The 25415-nt window shown below is 39.1% G+C and overlaps 1 protein-coding gene across 1 annotated transcript in view; it reads left to right on the top strand.

Moving 5' to 3' along the window:
- Positions 1-25415, top strand: part of LOC134534412 (uncharacterized) — a 288355-nt gene that overhangs the window by 166557 nt on the left and 96383 nt on the right. Inside the window, exon 4 of the mRNA XM_063372876.1 lies at positions 8882-9015. Coding sequence (XP_063228946.1) covers positions 8882-9015 — 134 coding nt within the window. The remainder of the gene's footprint in view (positions 1-8881; positions 9016-25415) is intronic.

Below are 25415 nucleotides of genomic sequence, written 5' to 3'. Positions count from 1 at the left end.
CAAGAATAATTAACCTTTATTGACGAAATTGTTGTTGTAATAAGCAATGAAAACCACATTAACTTTTCACTTCACTTTATAAACAGTTGACGAAACAGTTTACGTGTAGATGACTTGTAATTAATTTTGAAAACTGGCGTTTACCTATAAAGTTTAAATATAATTATGAACAAGTTTTCATATAAATAAACTGTAATCAAATATCTATCATCAATTATATGAATCACCATAATTTTTTAGTCAGTTGTAACATAACCTATTATTACTGCACTCGCCGACAGCGTTACGGAACACAGCGTAACGGAACAATGAGCGTAACGGGACACTTTTTCGCGCGTGCAGCTGGCGTTCATCGATTTATTAGACGTCACGTCAAAAAAAATTGAGTGAGTCTATCAGTGATGTGTAACAGCTAACCTCGGAAACGAGCAAATTCATGTGTTCTCATTTTGAAAATGCACGAATACACGAAACTGGGACACGGAATTAAACGTAGAATTCTTTTAAGTAATGCCGAGCATATATATATGCAAGTTTTTCTACATTTCTGAACGCAAATCACGAGTATTTTCCGCACCCGCCGCTATAATTCGCTGCTGGAGCAACTATGCCGATTATTTAATCATTTGAATAGCAGTCAGAAATGTTAATCGATACAACAAAACGACTCCGATAAAAGCAAAAAAAAAGAGACTAAAAAATTATAAACCTCATCCTTGGACATAATTTTCAAAAAACCTTTTTATTAAAATACAGCCATATTGTTAAAATTCATTAAATACTATAAAGTTTCCTTTTATCCTTGTGATATTTAGTTCGCGCCATCTGCCACAGATGACAACACCGTGGTTGATATATATTTCCATCCCTCGACTTCTGTCGCATACATGAAATTGCTCCATCAAATACCATATACCGAGATATTAGATGTTACACATCAAAAACATACCATGAAAACTATTGTTCTAGGATATAATACGTGAAATAAAAGATGAGTTCGGTGGGTGTAGCAATGGAGGGGGGAAATAGACCTCTACACTAGTCGTTTTAAAGTGGGTCGTATTCCTTTACAACGACCATCTCCTAGCTTTCTATGATACTGCGGTGGTCGAACGACCTTGCAGTTACGATAAAAGCAACGTTCTTTCCCCTTCCCTTCCCCAGTTGCCAAAATACCCTTCTCTTCTTCGCTATTTTGTGTTTTGTCTGCGGAGGAACTTGGAGAAGGGCTTAGCGTCGCTTGACCCGCAATTAAAAGGGGACTTTGCCCTTTTCCCTTTTGCCTGCCGCGCGAGGGGCAATCACCGAGGATTTAACTGCTTCTAACGTCCAAACATATCCCCCCTCCCCTTTCCCGAACCCACTAAGCCACGCTGCAAAGCGACATAAAGTGGGCTCCGTCACACAAGTGGAGACGGGTAAAGTAAAATAAAGGGTGGCCCACGCAATCAAACCCGTTTGTCGTACCCAGCCCTGTTTGTTTTACGGCCAGTGGCTCCCGCATCCACGCAAGGCCCTTTCAGTGTGTGGCCTCGCTTATAATTTCTGCCCTATTCTCTGCCCCCTTCACCATCCCAATTCGCGTACACACCAGATCCATCTCCAAAGGACGCGCTCCCCTCGGAAGAACACACTGGCTTCACAGACGATACTTTTTATGGAGTCTTTTAGAAGCACGATCAAGTGCCTTTTCGCGACAAGCAACACTAGTCTTCTAAGTTAACGTTTTCCTAAACGTCCCGGAAATGCTTCTCGGCATAAAAAACATCGACGAAGCGGAAATGCTTTATGCCCCAAAATTATTGTTCTTCTAGACATTGGGCGTCTTTCAAGTCGTTCTCGTAAGAAATATGTCTTCGCAAAATTACGTTTCTTAGTTTTATAAATCATAAAATGTTAATTAGTGAGGGATAAATGAGGCTTTAACTACTTGCGTTCGAGTAGATAAAGCTTTATACTGAAACTTGGAAAAACAATTTGGACTCGAAATATTACGAAACTTCTGTTACATAACAAGAAGTTCTTTCTTAAGTATAGATTTCAGTAAGGCGAGCACTTTTGACTAATGTATGTAGGCTAGTTACAAGGCACATTTAACGGATTTGTGAATCTAATGTCCTTCAGCTTGGAGTAAAATAGGTGTGTTAGGTTTTACTTGGTTTTCGAGTACATTTTATCATGTTTGCATAATAAAATCTCTTCAAAAATTACTTCTTACTGTATTTTACTTTTCCGCATTGGCTATCAAGCGTAGCTATCATTCAGCACACATGAATGCAGAGTGTTAAGAAATTTATGAGTATATATTTAATAGGAGTTAAGGAAATTTTTTTTTAAGTTAGGTAGGTATGTTTGGAAACGCAATACTCCAATGCTTCAGTAGCGGAGACAATTAAATTTGGCGCGCAACTGACCGCCGCTCCTCTGGCTGAGAGCAGGCTTGACCGCCGAGCTGTGACGTACTCTGCGGCAAGCACATGTTCAGCGCAAGCCATGCGCATTAGCGATCACGTGACGCTAAACAACCCGATGCAGTAACCAGGGAGTGTATTCTCCTGGCATTCCAGGCGCCTGGTCTCGCCAAGACTTTCACCGCAGGTGACAGAAGGTCGAGCTGATGAGCTTAGTGTTAAAGGCCCAGTGTTTTGGAGCCCGCTCTGGTATCGGAGGTTCCGTCGCCTCCTGTCGGGTGTTAAGGGATTTGAGGTCTCGCCGTCTCGGAATTTTCCATATTTTGCTATAATTCTATTTTTTAACTATTCATCCCAATCTCTGGCATGTCAAGGCATAAATTATATATATATATATATATATATAGAAGACCTTCTATACCATGTTACAACAACATACTTTCTAACAGGTTCTAGTCTGTAAGCGCCGAGAGGAAATAACTTGTTTCACGCAAGCGACTACAACTATCATGGCAATCTCACCAGTTCAAAAGTGTTGACTTCAACAAATAGCCAAAGCCATCCACGTCAAACCAAAAAAAAATTTAGCAAGAAAACTTTAATGCATGCAGTAAAAAAAAATTTGTCATTGCAAGATATCGGGGCCTAATCCCTCTAAATGTTTTATAAATTTTTTCCAAATAAACAAAATATATTTTGTACTCACGCACTCGCACCCGGAGATAGCTGTTCCGCGTGATCGCGTTACGCATGTTTTGCACTACCATTAACAGTTGGGTAGACGATGCTGTGTACAGAATGGTGCGGAGTAGAAGTGAATGAGACATTTCACGCTAGTGTCGCGGTCTGTCACGACTGTCGTGCTGTTGTCGTGGGAAGCCGGCAGCTCCGACTGCGAGGGACGAGTGTCGGTGTCGGCGAAACAAGCCGGGTCATCTTGCCGTCACGTGTCGTCTGCAGTCTGTAGTCTCTCCTTGTGTTCTCAAATTCTGTGTTTTCTTCTGTTTAAGAGTTACAATTATTTGACGTAACAACGTCTAATAAATCGATGAACGCCGGCTGCACGCACGAAAAAGGATGACTCATTGTCCCGTTACGCTGTGTCCCGTTACGCTCATTGTACGCTTGCGCCGCATCTATCTCTCTTCCATTCGATTGGAACAACCATCGATTTGACTTTTTAGAGGCACATTAAACTTGAAACACTCCCATTCGTTTCTTACTTTTACTATCATCGTCCTATCCTTAACAGAATAACACAGATTGAAAGAAGTTAAATAGCAAACATGTATAATAGTTCTAGTTAAAATAATCTCTTCGTTAAAGTAATTAAAATATTTGAATTAATGAGTGCAATTAAAAGTAAATTTATGAATTAAATTGTAGATTTCATTTCACCCCTTCTTTGTATCCATACAAAATAGTGATAATTAAATAAAAATGATTCAATTTTATTCATAGAAATATGCAATCATTTCATCAATGTTTTGTTATGACGTTGTCACGTTAAACTATCGTCCGTAAACCGACTTTACAACAATTTTTTTAGCATGTAAAGAAAAAAATTCTGTACTCTTTAAAATGATTTCTTTGGAAACCAATTCCCAAGAAATAATTTGTAATACTAAAAAAAAAGCTGTTGTAACTTTGGTCAACAGATGGCAATGTTTATTTTTGCATAAATAGATAATACTGAGTATTTCTTACGAAAATTGACTTGAAATATTGAATTTTAATTTGATGTTTCATTTTAGCGTAATTTTTTTAAACCTTGCAAAATATAATGGAATATTCAACAATTTGATTTAATTTTGTTGTGTCATTGTTATCATGGGTGGATTATATTCTGGAAAGATATTATGGGAACGGTTTATAAATAACTTTACCTATTATATGTACAGGGTTAATACAATGCATAAAATCCCGGGTAAGAATCTGAAGCTAGTTATAATGTGAACACTATTTTGTATTGATAAAGTTTTTTAAGTGTAAATGTACAAATATCTAAAATTTTACATTAATATTTATTTTATTAACTGTATGGCGGAAATTGATAATTAAGTACTGATTACGTTAGTTCATGATCAATCCGTTTGATGAGATGAAACTCAAGAGACTTGTAAGGACAAAATTTTAACGGGAAATTCTTGGATGGAAGTTTTAAAAGAATTGAAGGATAGATTTGAAGAGATAGGCTACAATGTCCTTTTTCTACTTTTTTGCGTCAAACTTCTTAATAAGATTATCTTACGCTAGTAAATTATTTATATATATTTTCTAAATTATGTGTCAAAAGTATAATGCAATTTACCCGGCTGTCGGGTAGTGTGAAATAAACCTTAGAATGCTAGTGCGTCGATGCATGCTAAAGGGTTGACATTTATCTACTTGAGTGTGGTTTCTGCGCATTCAACAGTGACGTCAGAGCAATCGGTCATTGACCCGGCTCCAGCTCCGCAACCCTGAACCCTGTGCCCGGACATACCAAAACCTACATGAAATTAGCGCGTGTTAGCTTTGATTGTAATAACAAGGCTGATTAAAATTCATGCTAAAAATTTTGTACATAATTTTGAGTTTATATATTGTAGGATGTCTACATGACAGAAAGTGGCACACTAAGTACAAAAAAAGATTATTAATTAATTTAGTTTGATTAGAAAAACTAAATGGTGGCGTGGCCGGCACGTGTGCATTAGAAGTGAAAATTTACAGAATAAGATGTAGGAATGTATAACAACGTGCGCACGTCACAAAGTGAGTAAGTATGCGAGTGTGCAAGTATACTGGTGCGCATGTATGTAGGTGATCAAATATAAAATTGTTATAATAAAACATGCCATCGAGTGCCCCACTCTTGAAACCCCTCCCCATCTCTAACTTTGAGCTTTCCACTCCAAACAGTTGTGCATATTCGTTTGCCAACTAAGCGTTGCAATATCGTAAAGAAGTTTTACTTAAAAATGTATAGTGACCTCTGCTGATGTATAGTTATATGGAGCGTAAAGATTCTACTGACATGTTTCGTTAATGAACTCCACCCCAGAAACATTGCAGCTGTTTGCTGCTCGAAGGTGGTTGGCTTCAGAGACGGCTCTGTGCGGCCTCTTCCTCTCCACCGCACCTTCCCCCTCCCACCCACACAACGAGGGGAGGTCTGCTCAGAGAGACGAGTGGGGTGGTTATAGCTGCTGAAACCTTCAGCTGCAGGTCTGCGTTTGCCAGGCGTACAGGGCTGCCACTCGCAGTTTTTTTTTAAAGGTTGACATGAAGCCGTGGGCGATAGAAAGACGGTCGAATTCGCGCTTGCGGAGTCCGTGCTAATCCCTGAAGAACATATAACGAGTGCACTTTTAACATTTAACCGTGAGAATTACAGTAATTCATAATTTATAATTATTAAAGAAAACTACAGTTTTTAATCGATTACGATAATCTTTACACATTTTTGCTACGGGAAATTATTTTATGAACTCTGCAATGACAAGTTTTATGGTTAGTGTGTAGAAAATAATAAGTGCACTCTATAACAAACATTTTGGTAATATACTTAAATTTATAAACTACTACATACAAACGACACATATAATGAATTAGCTGTATTTTCTCTCATTTCTTAACGAAAAGTCCATTGCATAGGAAATAAAAACATTCGTGCAGTTCATTTCTAAAGGGAGTTAAATTCTAAAAAAAAATTAAAACACTATATACTTTCTAATTAACTGTAGATAGTGCCAACTCTTATACTTCCTCTTTTATAAGGTTTTGATATTAAATAAAAAATAATTACTCCTTTAAAACACATTATAATTAAACTTGAAAATAAGTATGAAACACATGCACGTTTAGCTTTAATAATTTTTTTTTTTTCGCATGATTCCGCATTATTGGAATCGTAAACATTTGAAGACTTTATGAAACCATTTTTTTTCCTGCTCCCCTTTTTCTGCAAACAACGGAATGAAAAAACTCTATTTTCAATAATACTAAATAAATTAATGTTAAATGTACATTATCACGCGGTAAAATTTTAGTGATACCCTTTACTCCTAAATCCCAACTTTTCTTGTATTTATAGATGTAATGGATTAAATAGTATCACAACAACGGCACTGATATTTTATTATTTATTAATAAATGGTATTGTACTGTTAATGCTCTGAGAAGATGCCATATTGAAAATCCGTTATTATTATTATCGGAAAATGGGGAAAAATTTTAAAATTTATAAAAAAAATTGTTAACACAAATTTAATAAAGTTTTTATTTGAAAAAGCACTTACGTCATAGAGTACTCGATTGGAACTCCGAAGAGCAAAAAAAAAAAGGTGAAAGTTCCTTCTTTCACAGAAGCCAATGGCAAACTGACCTCCCAAGACCAATGCCAAGGTAGATATATCGCCATCTAGTATGTTCTCACGTCCGCCATCTTGTTTTCGTATGCTTGAGGGTGCTACCGCCATGTTAGTTTAATTTTTACCCGTTAGATTGCAGTAATAATTTATTCTTGTTGGCCTACTTGGCTGCCATCTTAGAATTCTTTACAAATATCATTAAAATTAATTGACTCTATTGATTCCTGTCCTTGGTTCTATTCTCGGTCAGTGATAAGTTTAACTAAAGTTTAAATTTAATTAATTTTAAATTCTGTTTCCCATTATAATATGTATAAATTTTTGCAATTTTAATATTATGCAGACGTAGTTATTTTTAATACAATTATTTTTGTATCCAACTTCAAAGGTGTGTACCAGCCTTGGAAAGTACTTTAGACCTAAGTCATGTGCATAAATTTTAATTATATGGTTCGTGATGAACTTGTAGCCATAATTTGTCGGTCGAATACTGACCCATAATGCAGATAACTGGGGAGTCTCTCCATGAAGTCAGTGAAATTACGAATTTTTCAAGTCCCTAGCTATGACTCACTATTCCTACAGTGCCGTTGGCAAATAGTAGCGAATAGATATTCGCGCATCAATTTCGCAATAAGCTAAATTACAAATTCTTATACCGTTTAGCTGCTTTTTGTTCGATTGGCTCACGTGAAAGTGAAATCTGTCCCGTTGAGGTTTCCTCCAAGGCCCAGGATTCTGACTGGGTAAGACTCATTCATACTTGGTGGTGGTGATCCGATCGCTTGGAGCAGGCTCCGAGGGTTCCCTAGCCCTGTGCGGAGTCGAAGTGGTGAGCGACGACACAGCTCCGGTACTAGTCTGGACAGCTAACAGAGATTGGATAGGCCCCCACTGGACCACGGGTTCACTGGGTGTTCTGAGGAGTCCCAGCATGATGAGGGAGATCTGGGTAGGCGCCAGCAGTGCTGATAAAGTCTAAAGGCCCAGGAACACAGCCCAACTGTCTGGTTAACTGAGTGAGGAGGGGGGGGGGTGAAGGTGGTGTCTAAGCTGGGACTGAAAGCTTCAGTTGAAGCTCTAACATCTTTCCCGATTCGCGTATGCGGAGTATTCTGCATCATAGCCCCAGGCCCGTAGAGCTAGCTGATGCTAAGAGGGCTGGGTTGAAAAACCAAAAGGGGGAGCAATCCCATACTGTTCAAGTGGACGCCCTGCTGAGATTTTCTCTAATGGCTCAGGATCAGGATTGGAGTAGGAAACGTGGTGGTAGTGGTCCTCCTATGCTTGGAGAACACTCTGAGGGGTCCCCACCCTGCTGACGAGTGGAAGTGTTGAGCTACTTAAGCTCGGGTACTAGCCTTCTGAGCTAGTAGAGGTTGGATAGGCCTCAGCTGGATCACGAGCAACTGGGTGACCGAGGGGTCCCAGGGATGTGAGAGGTATGGTTCCGTGTCGGTGCTACTCAGATTCCACAGAGGGGGCTAGCTTTATAGGTGGTCTAGGGCAGGGGCGCAATAACAGGGGGGGAGGGGCAAGGGTAATTTTCCTCCCCTCTGAAACCTTTAAGTGGGGGCAAACAGGGGCAAATAAAGGCTGTGTAATAAATTTTTAGATAGTAAAACTGCTTAAATAGCACTATTTTCCACCTTGAAATACAAATTTTTCCGGGGGAGGACCCCCGGACCCCCCCACTTCAATATGGGGGATCGATGATTCTTTATAAAAAGGTACATTGCCCCCCCCCCTTTGGAAATTAAGTTGTTGCACCCCTGGTCTGGGGATCTACGGCGGAGCTGTGGGCGGGTCTGTGGGCCCGTAGTTGGGATGGGTCTCCTCAACCTCTCGACCTATCTGTGCGCTCACCAGTAACATGCCACGATTGGAAATGGCGAATATATTTCCCGGTTCTCGGAACCCATGTTGGGCACTGGTAACAGCATGTAAAAGACCCATCTTTCTCCTGACCAGGTTAACACCCAAACGGGATCATATGCCTGGGGGAGTATTGATGAATTGATGAGGCGTGAACCTGAGTTACATGTTCAAGTGGACGACTCAGGGCACACCAGTAAAGGCCGGCGAGTGAGAGGGGTGGGTGCGGCGTGCTTGCAGACCTGCCCGAAGGAGACCCCCGGCTGTCCGTGGAGAAGCAGCGCTACTCAGTGGGCGACACAGCGCGCGCCAACTGCAGCTCACCACCCTCCAGTCCGGCGGCCAACCTCTCCTGGGTCGTCAACGGCAAGCAGGTCAGCCCTCCCCTTCTGCTACCATACCTACTCCCCTGTGCATGTCTTTACAACAACCGCTGCATCATTCTATACATATTTTTGAAGTGAAACTTCTAATGCGACTTCCAACAAAGTTGCGTTAAATGTTCAACGCTACCATGGAGGGGGTATGAAAGCACTGTTGCATTAAACGTTCAACGCTCCTGGGGAGGGGGAATAGAAACAGACAGAGCGAGAGCGAATGCGTGGAACTCGAACGCATGCGCGAGCGTTAGCAACGAGTAGCGTCCAATATTCCAACGCAAGAGGGAGAGAGAAAGAAAGATACACAAAGGTAGAAAGTAGGAGAGAGAAAGTGAGTGAGTCGGTAGATCCCAAGCACATGCGCGTGGTATTCTTGCTATGCACTGTAAGCAATGTTAATGAAGTTTGTCTTAAAGAAACAATATGATTTCACTAAAAATCAATTTCTACCCCTTCCTATTTTCATTTCCACATTACGAAGTTTCACTTCTTCCGCGCGGAGGGACTCCACGCACTATTTCTTTTTCAATGTTTCATTTAAGCATATTATTTGTAACCGTGGAAAAGATAATAGCGTAGAGACTGGAAAAATTCGCGAATTCATTTCGCGATAGGCTAAAATAGAAATCGTTATACCTCAGTGCTGCCTCTGTTATTGGTTCACAACTCACCTGGATGAATCTGGGTCAATGGGAAACACCCAACCAAAGCTTTATCGAATCACAGGCTGCTACGCTGGAATGTCTCACAAGACAGCAGCCAATGAGTGGGTGGCATTTGACCGAGTGTACGTAGAACTATGGAGTTCATCCTACAGGTCATTGAATCCACGAATTTTTCCGGTCCCTTATAATAGGAAATTTAATATTTGGCCTTCATTTTGTGTCATTATGCTTATTAATGTGCGCACTTGATACTGGAAAGCTGTTAAAGGAACGGTTTACAAATAACTTAAACTATTGGAGGTAGGTACTGGGACAACACAAGGCATACATACATGTCTGAGTAAGATAGAGTGAACACAAGTTTCAAGTGATACGGTTATTTTCTGTAAATGTACAAATTCACAAATATATTTATGTTAATATTTCGGTTTAATTTACAACAAATATTAACAGTTTTCAGGCATGTGATTTTTGGCGAAAATTTTTCAAGATTAGCTGAGAGTTATAACACTGTAGCGTCGTCTGTGTTTCGTTATTGGTTGAGTTTCTTTCATGCATTTTTCTCCTAAAGGCAAACTAATCTCAGATAATCTGTGGAGAAGCAAAGAAGCAATTAAATGTCTGGCCTAAAGATGGAACACATTCTCTTGCAGACGCTGTCGATTTCAAGGAAGAAACTGCTTGCGCGGGCATACGTTATTGCAGTTCAGATCTTTTCGCGAAAAATACCTGGTCCTGTTCATGTTAACCATGTATGTAAATGACACCTTGAAACATAACTGGCACCATTACTATCATTTATACTGGTAAAGAGCACTATGTTCAGTTACTTCAAATAGCAAGAAGTCAGCAATTTTTTTTTCAGAGGTGCATACCACTATGTCAACTTGACTCAAAAACCTTTTTCTCCTGAAAAGTTATAAAAAAATTACATGGTTAGACACTGGAAACATTTTCTAATTCAATAACTTCTTGGATCGCCTCCATAGTTATCAGTAAACTCGGACGAATTCCCCTTACTGATTGGCTGTTGACTTGCGAGGAGATCTAGCTGGTGTATTTGACCTTGTGATGCCATGTTACAACTTTTACCTCGTCTACAGTTAATATAGCTGCGTTATACTTACCAAACCTATAACAATTTATCACGAATAAAATCCGCATAAGAAAAATGTACAACCGGTGGATAACGTAAATACTACTTTCTTCCGATCGCTTTCATTTAAATCAGAACTGTCGTGGACAACAACATAGTAACTTTTACATTTTAAAAGAAGCGCGTATTGGTAATCCTAGTTGTTATGACGTATTAATTTAAATGTTTTATCACACACCATTTATCAGGTTCGAACACAAATTTCAACCGCGGGTGTTTTTTTTTTTTTTTTTTTTAACTTGTAGCACGTAAACAACACACACATTACACTTCGGGCTAAAAGCGTGAGAGGAGTGCTTCTGTCCACGACATAAAATTACTGGAGCAGCTTGAACTGTAGACCAGGGAGGTGAAGAGGGGGAGTGGTGGTCCACGGACTGCTGGTCTCGCAAGGGAGCAGGCGTTGTTAAAAGTGGTTGGGTTAAGAGAAGGGAGGGGGGAGGAAGAAATTGGCGAGAATCGCGACGCAGGAAGGGGCAGGCAGTTTCTCACATATTCGCAACTGCCGATGCGGAAGCGGATTTAATCCGGCGGATTGGAAACTGGGACCAAGGAAAATGGTGGAGGGGTGGGAGGGAATTCAGTAACGTACTTGGGTTGAGGAGGGGAGGGGGGTTGGAATCGAGGCAAGTGTCCCGGGGCCCCAGATTTTATGTGCCCGGGGAAGCATTAGTAAAAGGGTTTTTGGCGAGGAGGGAGTGGGAGCAGGGGGTGAGTTCTGTTTCTTATTTGTCACGGGGATCCAATAAACGTTCAGGGAGGTGGCCCGACTCCACCCACCCCCGCACCCGCCCCCTCCGCGGCGCTAACTCTTGCCCCGGTCGACATGCCCGGAGTTCGGCGCGAATAGCTAGGGGGGAAGGGAGGGGGCATTATTCACGTTGGACAGCCGCCAGAGGCCCGTAGCGCATGCTCGTGTAATTGGGCTCTTCCTGCGAGCCGCGAGCAACAACGGCGCAAGCCGCTCTAACCATCAGACTGCGCCTTAGTTGCGGCACTCAGGGCTAACAGTCAACTGCGTCTTGGGCTCTGATGCACATTCTTCATTGCTTTTTAATAGAACTAAGATTTTAATTAATTTTTCCCATTAGGAAATAAATAATGCTGCGAATTTTTCTTTGAATTATATATTATTCACATGCATTTAATTTTGTCATCTCTGTGACCATAATTAGAAGAAAAATGTTTTTTAAAGTTTATTACATAAATAATAGTAGAATAAACTCAATCTGAAACATCACCGCAAAAATTTTTCTCCCACTGATTTTCAAATGTTACTGACTCACACAGATTATTTCAGCTAGAACTCTTTGAGTCATGAATTATCAGGAGACGCAATACCGTAACGCAGATTAACCTCGTCATCACCACATTGTTCCTCCCAAACATTGCGAAAATGTTACTTGATAACTTCTGATGATTGTTAAAAGGTATGAATTAGAACCTTTGTCTTTTGAAACAGTCACACTCATAAAATTTTCATTTAAATGTGTTTTCAAAATTCAATAATATCACTTTAGTTAATATTTTGGGTGTCTTACCAATATGGCACAACAATTAGCTGATGAAAAAAACCACAGCCTCACACACTTACCGTGTAATAACGCTAACGTGGCCAATCTCTCGGTGGAATAGATGTACAAAACAATTTTACTCTCTGAAAGAAGAGTACGAACATTTCCAACCAACCAAAACGCCCACGAGCACAAAACTGCCCTACACGCTTGGTTACTTGAGTTGTTAATGTTTTTCGACTACTTTGGCAGCAATTACGGTACATCCCAGCTTTCCAGTAGCATTTGCGCTGAAAGGATTCGCAATGAGCTCTTTCAGGCCGGCTCAGCGATGTTCATTGGCTATCATCTGGAACTATCATATTCAAGAGCGCCAGTACACCGTAGTTTATTATCTGGCTCTTTCCTCTCCTGTCTTTGTAATAATTTTATAAACGTAATGATAGCTCCATGGTGGACTGGGAAGTGTGTAAGAAGTATATTGGTATAATTATAAACTATCCCTCCTCAAAATTCCGTGACATTGGGGTACTCCTTGTTTTCGTATACCCACTTAAAATATTGGGCACTTGATAGTGAAGGCCAAAAAAAACATTCCTCCGTTGCCCTGCAACTAAATCTTTGCTTTTCTTCTCATCCCAGAATCGTCTTAAATTCTTTAATCAAATTCTATCACATAGATAAAAACGTTTAAGAAAAAATATTAGATTTCCAGTCTAAAGTAACATAAATCTTCTAGCAAGAGCTGAACAAAAATATCTGTTTCCGTTACATAAATGACACTAAAAGAGTTTTAAGAATAGCTATTTACGTAATAAATTTCTTTACAAACTTTTTAACAGGATACAATTCATTATTTACCTTTTTATGAATGTCCATGTAAATTTATAAATATGTAAATGCTTATTTAATTACTGACCCCTAATTTAAGGTTTAGATTTTGTGTATCTGGAAATAAAGTCAATATTTTGGGTAGAAAATATTAATTTAAAAAAATCACTAACTTTTTTACTTCTGATTTAGGAACAGGTAAATTATATACGTCAAAATTTCAGGGCCAACAAAATAAATCTAATTTTTTCTTTAAATTCTTCAAAATATTCTTAACTGAAGTTTTGACGGTTGAATACCCAATTGAAGTATATGTTTTAAACAAACTTAAGTTCACTCCAAACTGACACCTCGCAAAGTCTGTGGCCAATGATAATGTTTAAGGACAATAAATAATATTTTTGGATTCCAAGCCAGAAATTAAATTCAGTGCCATAAAACATCATAAATAAATCAGTACCGGAACATGTTGAGCATGGATAAACATGGAAACCATGGACAATAGCACTACCCTGCGAAAGTTGAATAGAAATTTGTTTAGAAAAGTGGAGGGAAATTACGTAACTACTTATGGCTAAGAGAAATATTTCTGTTAAAAGTGTGTGTATGAGTTATAACAAAATAAAGCTTCGTGTCATTTTTTTTTTCAACCCAATCTATTTTTAACCTATTTTTCAACATGATTAATAAAAAACGGTGATACCTTAAAAAACATTATTAATTTTCCAATTTTTTAGAGCTCTAATTCAATTTATTTAGTGTTTATATGAACAATTGGCGTTTTAAAATTAATTGATAACTTCTCAGGTAAACAACATCTTAGAGAAATTGTTTCACATGCATTTAATTTAAGTCAATATTTGGGAATGAATACAAAGATTTCACACTACTTTTGCGCTTGGTAATTATTTCAGCTGTAAATAGCACATATTATTCTAGTTTTTCCGTGCATCTGATCCCTTAACAGCGAATACTTAAAATCTCATATCGTGTAAACCACTGTGTTTACTGATCTTATCGAGAGTTGTTAGGTACTTATAATTTGAAGAGATTTATTTTGGTAATGAATTTATGGAAAAAAATACATACAATAAGAGTATTTTTGTGTGAACCGATTTTAAGAAAAAAATTTATGCCTCTAAATAATCAGGAATATTGTATGATAATTAGGCCTATTTTCAAATGTATGTGTTCTCGAACCGTGTACCTTGATGTTAGATCACCGTTGATGTTAGTTGGTACATACTGGTAAAAGATCAGATGCACGGCAAAGCGGGACAATATGTGCATTTTACGTCTGTAACAATTACCGATAGCAAAACGATTGCGAAATCGGTCTGTTCATTCCAAAATACTGACGTAATTTTTATGGTTTTAAACATATTTCACTTTATAGTCTTTTTCCTGTAAAATTGCCATTGGAAAGTTTGTTGATCATATAAACAGTACATAATTTATAGAAGCTATACAAGGCGATTTAAAAATAAATTTGTTGTTTTCCGGTAACTCTTCTTCTACTAAGCATTATTAAAAAGAAGTTATAAATAGTTGGTGTGAAAAACAAATTACAGGAAGCTTATTACTTTTTTAAATTTCTACACACGCTTTTAACAATATTATTTCTCGTAGTCATAAGTGGTTACGTAATTTCTTTCCACTTTTCTTATCAAAGTTCTATGGAACTCAGGCAAGGTAGCGCTGTAGTCCATGGTTTCTATGGTTATCCGTTCTTAACAGACAGTGTGTCTAGCATAAGAACTATAATATTTGTTAACAGTATAGCGCAACTATTTTCAACAATGATTTAACATCATGGTACACGCAGCGAGAATGCACACATATTCGAAAACAAGACTAATTATCACACATTTTATTCTTCATTAGGTAATAACTATAAACATTGGAGCCGTAAAAAAATGTTCTTTAAATCTGTTTACAAAAAATTGCTCTAATAGTATTGATATTAATTGAAATTCATTACCATAACAAATCTCCATCAGTTCCAAGCACCTGAAAACTCTCGCCAGGATCGCTGAACGTAGTGGTTAACAAACTCCCCAGAGAACGACCAAACTTGAGTTCTTTAGTACTTGCATACAACTGTTTGTTTCTACTTATTCACTTTGAGGCATGCATTAACAAGATCTTCGAGGACACTATCGGATTTGGATTCAAAGCCAGGAATTAAAGTATTGCGTGTGATTTTGAAAGCTAAATATGAATTTATTAATTAATTCGAAAACTCTTCTAGCTATTTGGGTCATACAGGAACTTTAAAATTGCATTAAAACATACACAGACAACGGTTTTACAAGTACTATCTGAAACAGTCACATACATACATACTTAGGCCTACATACAACCAAACGACCAGCGCTCGTGTTTGGAAGATTTCGCTTCGCTCGGTTGATAATACACAACAATTATTGTAAATCATCCCTGTTTGTGTAATTTAAGTTATAGCCCACAACTTAGTTGTGGCAAAAGCACATTCTTTCTGAGTAGTTGGAAATGGGGGGTTCAAGGCCAGGCGGAGGATCGAGGATCCGGCGGCCATCTTGGATGACGTCATCTAATCCGATCCGGCGGCCATCTTGGATGACGTCATCTAATCCATGCTAATCCGTATGCTAATCTATGCTAATCTATGCTAATACATGCCAATCCATGCCAATCCATGCCAATCTATGCCAATCCGTATGCCAATCTATGCCAATTCGTATGCCAATCTATGCCAATTCGTATGCCAATCTATGCTAATCTGTATGCCAATCTATGCTAATCCATATGCCAATCTATGCTAATCCATATGTTAATCCATGCTGATCCATGCTAATCCATCCGCCATTTTGTATTTCTAGAAATTTCCACCAACTTCGAATCGTGATGTCACCGTTGCACTTTTCGTCACGGCCGCCATCTTGGATTCGAATTTTTTTTTCGAACTTTGAAATTCGATGTAATCATCAGCCGCCATCTTGTTTCGTTTGCTGGTGGCCGCCATCTTGTTTTCGTCTGCTGGTGGCAGCCATCTTGTGACGTCATATAGTTCTGTTGGTCGCCACCAGATAGCAGCAGGGATTATTTTATTTTAACTAGAATATTTTCAGTGCCGAGGCTGGGATTCGATCCATGGGACGTGAAAACGTCCAGGATGTCGTGGTTACGAGGCGGACACCTTGACCACTAGACCACGAGACCAATTGGAATATGGTGGAATAAATAATCTATATATGCTACGTACTGACAGCAAGTTTATGATAAATGGGGGAGGGTGTTTTTGCCTTCCTTAATGCATACCTAAGGCGCCACATTTGAAATTAAAATTATTATACAGCCGCCATCTTTAATTCCAGCACAGACTACCAGATGGCGCCAAATTCAAAAATTAGTTGCCAGAGACACCGCCATCTTGGTTCTCAAGTTGGCTGGTAGATGTCGCTGTATCGAAAGGACACAGGTGTAAGTTTTGCAGCAAAGAATTGATCATGAGAAAGAATGGAAGACAACACCAGAAGAATGACTGTGTTAAAAATCCACTACGCAATATGATAAGTTGCGTTCGATGTAACAAGTCGTTTACGCGGAGAGAGAGCTTAAAAAGACATGACAGAACTTGTAACGTTAAGCCTGCGTACAAGCCAGAGTACAACGATGCTACTAGACTAAGGAATAGTGATCTGCATTACGACAATAATTTTCCTTGTCTTGAGAGAGATTATGTTCGTGGCTCTTCCGATCTCGACGAAAAACTTAAATTGAAGGTCGATGATGATTTATGGAAGAATGAAGACAATGGAAGAATCCTTAACGTGAAAAGTGAGAATACATTCCAGCCGAATTCAAGTAGACCTTTCTTACTTTGTAAAAATGATGATGGACTCCTAAAAAGGAAGCATGAAGACGATAATGGCACTTCGACATCATCGATATCGAATTCATATGGTAATCTGGGTGAAGAGGATGCCTTCTACAGTGATTGTTACAGTGACTCTGAGGCTGTTGACAAAAGCATAGACTGTGATGAAGCACCTAAAGCTGACAAGATCGAAGAATGTAACGGTGTCCTGAGACCGAAACGATGGAAACGACGTGTTATAATAAATAAATCTGATAACGCTTATTATGATCACTGGGACGATTGTGATATTAAAAGTATTTATAATGAACAAGCAAGTGAGATGGTAGTAGAAGAGATTGGTTACACATCGTGGAAAGATCCAAACTTATTGGTTGACCGGCTAAGACTTCTACATGGCTCACTTTGTGCAGGAAACTATTCGTGCATAAAAGAAACACCCTTCATACTCGAAGAACTGAGGAAAGCTGGCTACATACAATAATGGCTTATTTTACTCCTATTTGTATAATCTTAAGAAATAAATTAAATATTAAAAGTAAAAATTAAATGTTTTTATTTCTTGCATTCTAATTTCTAACTAAGACTTAGTTCTCGTAACTTGTGTTACCAAATGTGCTGCCTTTTTGATGGTGCTTCCAAAATGTGCTTCCTTCTTTTGTTGATGGTGCTTCCAAATGTGCTGCCTTTTTTGATTGTGCTTCCCAAATGTGCTGCCTTTTTTATGGTGCTTCCAAAATGTGCTTCCTTTTTTGATTGTGCTTCCAAAATGTGCTGCCTTTTTGATGGTGCTTCCAAAATGTGCTTCCTTTTTTGATGGTGCTTCCAAATGTGCTGCCTTTTTTTTTTTATTGTGCTTCCAAAATGTGCTTTCTTTTTGTTGATGGTGCTTCCAAATGTGCTGCCTTTATTGATTGTGCTTCCAAAATGTGCTTCCTTTTTGTTGATGGTGTTTACAAATGTGCTGACTTTTTTTATTGTGCTGCCTTTTCGTTGATGGTGCTTCCGTTTTGTTGATTGCGCGTAGTAAAATATGTAGTGACTGAATATTTACTAGTTCAAAACCTCTTGGTGTTACTAAAATATTTTTCAAGGTCGCTTGGTCCTTTAGTATGTATAAAAATTTCATGATGGTCTAAATTACTGTAATAATCTAAAGACGAAGAAGGTCCTGCGGTCCTGAAATGACTAGCCTATACGTCTGATATTGTCATGACTCGGTCTCATGGTCCATAGAAAATTGGCCTGTATGTGTGGCTTTGTACATGAACGATTTATAGGTTATTTAGATTATCGAATAATTAGACTTTCATGTAAGGCATAGCGGTACTGTATTTAATTCGTTGGTCAGGTATATTGTCTTGAGTTGTTTTTCGTAGAGTGAATGATTAATAAATTCCATGAAAGGTAATGGAAAATAAAATATATTTAATATTTAGTTACACCTGTCACTGGTCAAGCAGTGTGTTCATTACTTCTGGAACAATTAAGCAAAGTATAATGTTATTTATATCAATTGTCTCTTTATTATGTATTTCAGAGTATATTATACTCTATGTAACTTGGGTGTCCAGGTCCGATCTCAAGACACAATGCGAGCATGCTTAGGGCTTGGATGGTTGATCACCTCGTTCGAATGTTGGAGGCCGCCAGCTAGGCGGGGGGACAACAACGGAAGCAACGGTACACGTGACTGGACTGGAGGGGGGGGGGGGTCCTAGCGGTATAAATTGAGGTCAACACCCTAGACACAGCAGTCAACACATAGTCGTGTGGGTATAGAGCTGCTGCTACAAATTCAAGCAAATGCTGTTCCATCCAACTGCAAAGTACGCGGAAGTAACGCCAGGATTACGCCGTGTGCACTACGCCTCCGAGGATGGTTACTTCAACTAGAGGTCTGCCAATTCGGTCATCACTGGACCAGTGATTGTGACGAGGAAGCTCCGGACATCATCGAGACATCCTTCAACAAGGTAGATTGTGTCGTCTATTATCTAAGACCTGACAGTAAATTACCGGCTCAGTCTCGTCTCGACCACCATGACGAAATGTGTAAACCTCCAAGGCTTCTCTAGTCAGTATGGATTTATTATCAAGGAACTTAGCATTGCAGATGAAGAAGGAAATGTAATAACATGTAACTTTCAACCTCCATTTGAATGGCGATATCTCACCAGGAAGCATCAAAAAACAAATGCTTGGCTCACTAGAAATTTTCATGGTTTACAGTGGGAACACAGACTCTTTCCTTATGCTTCAATACCCAACGTATTGGCAAGTCATCTGACCGAACCTGTATTGGTTGTAGGAATAGAGCAGAAACGGTGGCTAACTAACTATTGTAAGCATCATGTGCTAATATTAGATGTACAAGCAGAATATGACTGTCCATCATTGAAAGAATTAAATATATTGTACGCGTGCAATAATAATAATAGATGTCCGATCTCAAGACACAATGCGAGCATGCTTAGGGCATGGATGGTTGATCACCGTGTTGGAATGTTGGAGGCCGCCAGCAAGGCGCGTGATCGTTCACCAATAGAGTCATCACGTCAAGTTTTTGGAGACATAACCTCAAATCATCCTGCTCGTGAAACCAATGTTACCACCAACCATCGTTAGTAACGATGCTGTCGAACTACTGCCAATTGCATCTCGTCAATCACCTCCTACATCAATTACAGAGAGGCCATCACCTCCGTCAATTGTTGGGAGACCAGCACGGACATCGCATCTCATGCTAGGAGCGAATCTAACCTCTAACTGTATGTACGAGGGTGAATTGTCAATTAACATCTCATAGAGTATAACATACAACTGAAAATAATTTTAACAATAGACTGTTCTGATAAATGCTCTACTCTATGGAATTGCATAACAGACATATTTATCCAAGTGATACATATATTTTTAGATACGACCCTCGACTCGTGCGATGGCAGTCAAGCTGACACTGTGGTGGTGTAAGGACCTACAGCAGAAGTAGTTAACCAAGATGTCTAACTTTCAACCGAACAGGATATACTCCAGTGTAACACCTGAACTAGGCACTGTTGATTATAGTGAGTGGATCGACGGTGTTTTAAAACATTTTTCGGAGAGTTGTGACGCTGTGTTTCACGTGAAACAGGTTTTAAACCCAGGACCTCAAGATACACCTCTAGAAGTTATCAACTGTCTGGGCTATGGGCATTGTTGTGTGAATATGATGAGAGACGATACAGTTCTCCCTGCAATGCCTGAAGAGGTTTTCGCACATGCATTCAACCTACCAACTATTCAGTCACCGCCAGCATCTGCATGTGGTCAGACTTCGTCAGTCCAGACATCATCTAGCTGTACCCAGATGAGTCCCACATCGCCAGCACCTACTACATCAGTAGCAGTCCAGCCTAAACGCCGGCGTCGGCTTCGCCTTCCTACATCTCGCAAGAGTCGAACCCGAGATCTCAGTCATCTAGGTCCGATCAGTGAAGACACCACTCAAGCATGTTCCACAGAAAACACAAGTGATGAAAGAACTGTTGAAATTGCTCGTGTAGCAGTGCGTTCATTACTTCTGGAACTATTGAGCAAAGTATAATGTTATTTATATCAATTTTCTCTTCATTATGTATTTCAAAGTATATTATACTCTATGTAACTTGTAGTTATGATAAAATTTATGTATTGGGTCTCTGGTTTATGTAAATAGGTTATGTTGACTTTGTCACTATGATGTGCAGTGTGTGAATATTATGTACTTTTATTACTCATTATTTAATTCTTTTAAATCAGTGTTTTTTCTTATCCCTTGCTGTTTGTAATAAGATTTAAATAAATATGTGTTTAACATTTAAGTTGTTTGCTTTAATTTCAAACCGTTTAATGGTCCCTCTTATTAAAAATTGTTTTAAATTCAGAGTATTTTTAAAAAATTGTAACTATAAGTTATTAACCTCCTCAGCTAGAGTGATTGCTTTAATACATAAATTCTAACACTACCTTCGAGATGTCTTCCGCCACTACGAGAAGAAGAGAGAGAGAGACTCTACACAACACCAATATTTTTTAAATACTCTATCATAATTTATAAAATTATAGACGAAATACAGTATCTTACAGGGATGGTTAATTTATTTTTGTATGTGGGTGTAATATATATACATGTCCTTTTGGAGTAGGTATGGTCAGTCTGTTTGTAGAAGTCATAGAGGTAGGATGTGTACGAGTATATTAATTAGGACTCGTCAGATACCCGGGTGGCTGTGACGGCAACGGAGAACTTGGTGAATACAGGCTACCGACTTGTCTCGTCTTGTCCCCCGACTTGTCTCGACTGTCTAGACTTGTCTCGACTCGTTCCCGACCTGTCTCGACTGACTACATAACACTTGGCGCCATCCGGTTATAAATTTAAGAATTAAAGATGGCGACGGTGGCGCGCTCCGGCGGTAACTTTAAGAATTAAAGATGGCGACGGTGGCACACTCTGGTAGCAACACTAGGAACTAAAGATGGCGATGGTGGCATTATCTGGTATCGATTATATGAACTAAAATATGGCGACGGTGGCGCCATCTACCAGCCAACTTGAGAACCAAGATGGCGGCACCTCTGGCAACTAATTTTGAATTTGGCACGTGATACTAGAGACATCTACCAGCCAACTTGAGAACCAAGATGGCGGCGCCTCTGGCAACTAATTTTGAATTTGGCGCGCGATACTAGCGACATCTACCAGCCAACTTGAGAACCAAGATGGCGGCGTCTCTGGCAACTAATTTTTGAATTTGGCGCCATCTGGTAGTCTGTGCTGGAATTAAAGATGGCGGCTGTATAATAATTTTAATTTCAAATGTGGTGCCTTAGGTATGCATTAAGGAAGGCAAAAACACCCTCCCCCATTTATCATAATCTTGCCGTCAGTACGTAGCATATATAGATTATTTAATCCACCATATTCCAATTGGTCTCGTGGTCTAGTGGTCAAGGTGTCCGCCTCGTAACCACGACATCCTGGACGTTTTCACGTCCCATGGATCGAATCCCAGCCTCGGGACTGAAAATATTTTAGTTAAAATAAAATAATCCATGCTGCTATCTGGTGGCGACCAACATAACTATATGACGTCACAAGATGGCTGCCACCAGCAGACGAAAACAAGATGGCGGCCACCAGCAGACGAAAACAAGATGGCGGCCACCAGCAGACGAAACAAGATGGCAAATGATGATTACATCGAATTTCAAAGTTCGAAAAAAAAATTCGAATCCAAGATGGCGGCCGTGACGAAAAGTGCAACGGTGACATCACGATTCGAAGTTGGTTGAAATTTCTAGAAATACAAAATGGCGGATGGATTAGCATGGATTAGCATGGATTATTTTATTTTAACTAAAATATTTTCAGTGCCGAAGCTGGGATTCGATCCATGGGATGTGAAAACGTCCAAGATGTCGTGGTTACGAGGCGGACACCTTGACCACTAGACCACGAGACCAATTGGAATATGGTGGAATAAATAATCTATATATGCTATGTACTGACGGCAAGTTTATGATAAATGGGGGAGGGTGTTTTTGCCTTCCTTAATGCATACCTAAGGCGCCACATTTGAAATTAAAATTATTATACAGCCGCCATCTTTAATTCCAGCACAGACTACCAGATGGCGCCAAATTCAAAAATTAGTTGCCAGAGACGCCGCCATCTTGGTTCTCAAGTTGGCTGGTAGATGTCGCTAGTATCGCGCGCCAAATTCAAAATTAGTTGCCAGAGGCGCCGCCATCTTGTTTCTCAAGTTGGCTGGTAGATGTCGCTAGTATCACGTGTCAAATTCAAAATTAGTTGCCAGAGGCGCCGCCATCTTGGTTCTCAAGTTGGCTGGTAGATGGCGCCACCGTCGCCATATTTTTGTTCATATAATCGATACCAGATGACGCCACCGTCGCCATCTTTAGTTCCTAGTGTTGCTACCAGAGTGTGCCACCGTCGCCATCTTAAATTCTTAAATTTACTACCGGATGGCGCCAAGTGTTATGTAGTCAGTCGAGACAGGTCGGGAACGAGTCGAGACAAGTCTAGACAGTCGAGACAAGTCGGGGGACAAGACGAGACAAGTCGGTAGCCTGTATTCACCAAGTTCTCCGTTGCCGTCACAGCCACCCGGGTATCTGACGAGTCCTAATTAATATACTCGTACACATCCTACCTCTATGACTTCTACAAACAGACTGACCATACCTACTCCAAAAGGACATGTATATATATTACACCCACATACAAAAATAAATTAACCATCCCTGTAAGATACTGTATTTCGTCTATAATTTTATAAATTATGATAGAGTATTTAAAAAATATTGGTGTTGTGTAGAGTCTCTCTCTCTCTTCTTCTCGTAGTGGCGGAAGACATCTCGAAGGTAGTGTTAGAATTTATGTATTAAAGCAATCACTCTAGCTGAGGAGGTTAATAACTTATAGTTACAACTTTTTAAAAATACTCTGAATTTAAAACAATTTTTAATAAGAGGGACCATTAAACGGTTTGAAATTAAAGCAAACAACTTAAATGTTAAACAAATATTTATTTAAATCTTATTACAAACAGCAAGGGATAAGAAAAAACACTGATTTAAAAGAATTAAATAATGAGTAATAAAAGTACATAATATTCACACACTGCACATCATAGTGACAAAGTCAACATAACCTATTTACATAAACCAGAGACCCAATACATAAATTTTATCATAACTACAAGTTACATAGAGTATAATATACTCTGAAATACATAATTAACATATGGATTAGCATAGATTGGCATATGGATTAGCATAGATTGGCATACAGATTAGCATAGATTGGCATACGAATTGGCATAGATTGGCATACGAATTGGCATAGATTGGCATGGATTAGCATGGATTGGCATGTATTAGCATAGATTAGCATAGATTGGCATAGATTAGCATACGGATTAGCATGGATTAGCATACGGATTAGATGACGTCATCCAAGATGGCCGCCGGATCCTCGATCCTCCGCCTGGCCTTGAACCCCCCCATTTCCAACTACTTTTCTGAGAAATAGAAAAAGGTTCTTATTATAAATAAACTATGATAAACTGTAGCTTTAAATTAACAATTTCGGTTAGTGAAAAAGAACAGAATTGGCCAATTTTGAGTTTGTATATACTTACTAGCTGACCCGGCGAACTTTGTTCCGCCTTAGAGGCAATAAATGAGCAGATTTTGGATTTTATTAAATTGATTTTGAAGGTTATACTTTACTTTCAAGAGAATCTTGTAATTTAGTGAAAATGATGTGGATCTAATTACCCAACTTTTTTGACCTTTTTAAAATGTAAGGATTAAAAATGATTTTTTTTGTAATAGTGAAACATATTTCAATAAAGCATGTTTTCAGTTTTTTTAAAGCTAAATCGGATGTTAGAATTTTTAAATATTGATGATTCCAGTCACACAATAAAAAAACAAATACCATATTTTATTTTATTTGAAATGATCTTTGATACTTAAGAACATAACGCGAGCGAAGCCGTGGGTAAAAGCTAGTAATACATAAGAATAAGTATAGTATATTATTATTCTACTGTATTGTATGTAAGTACAAAAATAAATAAATACCTTGAATGTCGGATCAAATAAATCCTCGTTCTTCGATAATGTCTGCCCCAAATGAGGTCTTTTGGAAACAACTATTGTATTTTTGAGTGTTTGCTAGAAAATGTTGCGATTCGGGTGTTTCGCCACGAAGCAATGAATGCAATGGCTCAGGTGGCGGAGTCAATAATGGCAATTTCACTTTCCCACTAAGGCAGCACAATCCTGGCGTTTCTCCGGAAAACTTCAATGCACCACAAAACTCGCAAACAACGTCCATTGGCCCAATGCGAATGCTAGTATGCAAGCAGTAATCTGTGCTGCAATCGTATCGAAACTCTGCTCGATTCAAATCAGTACTTGATAAATTTCTTCTTGTGCGTCGAAAATTATCTAGTTGTTGATCTCTGAGGTTTGCTCGTCGATTTCGCATTGCCAACCGAGCCGTTTCACGGGCGGCCTCGCTTTGCTCTTGTGATTGAGAAGCACGAAGTCGAACCATACTAACGCGGCGCTCTCCACGTGCAATTTCTTGTTCTTCCTCAGTCCTTTCATTCGCAATGTTTCGAATCCTAGTTGCATTAAGGCCTTGACGGGAAATATTTGATCGTCTTGGTCGCGGCATTGTATTGTTAATGATAATATCGGCACGATAAGCCAATATAGAAACTCGAAAAAAAACACATCAACCGGTCAACTTTAAAATTTTACATCGTCAAATTTTCACAACATTATGTTTAGCTGTCAGTTGTGTT

The sequence above is a fragment of the Bacillus rossius genome, chromosome 7 (genome assembly GCF_032445375.1).
Source record: "Bacillus rossius redtenbacheri isolate Brsri chromosome 7, Brsri_v3, whole genome shotgun sequence".
Classification (NCBI taxonomy): domain Eukaryota; kingdom Metazoa; phylum Arthropoda; class Insecta; order Phasmatodea; family Bacillidae; genus Bacillus; species Bacillus rossius.
The sequence above is the reverse complement of the archived record's forward strand: the minus strand, read 5'-3'. Positions and strand labels throughout refer to the sequence as shown.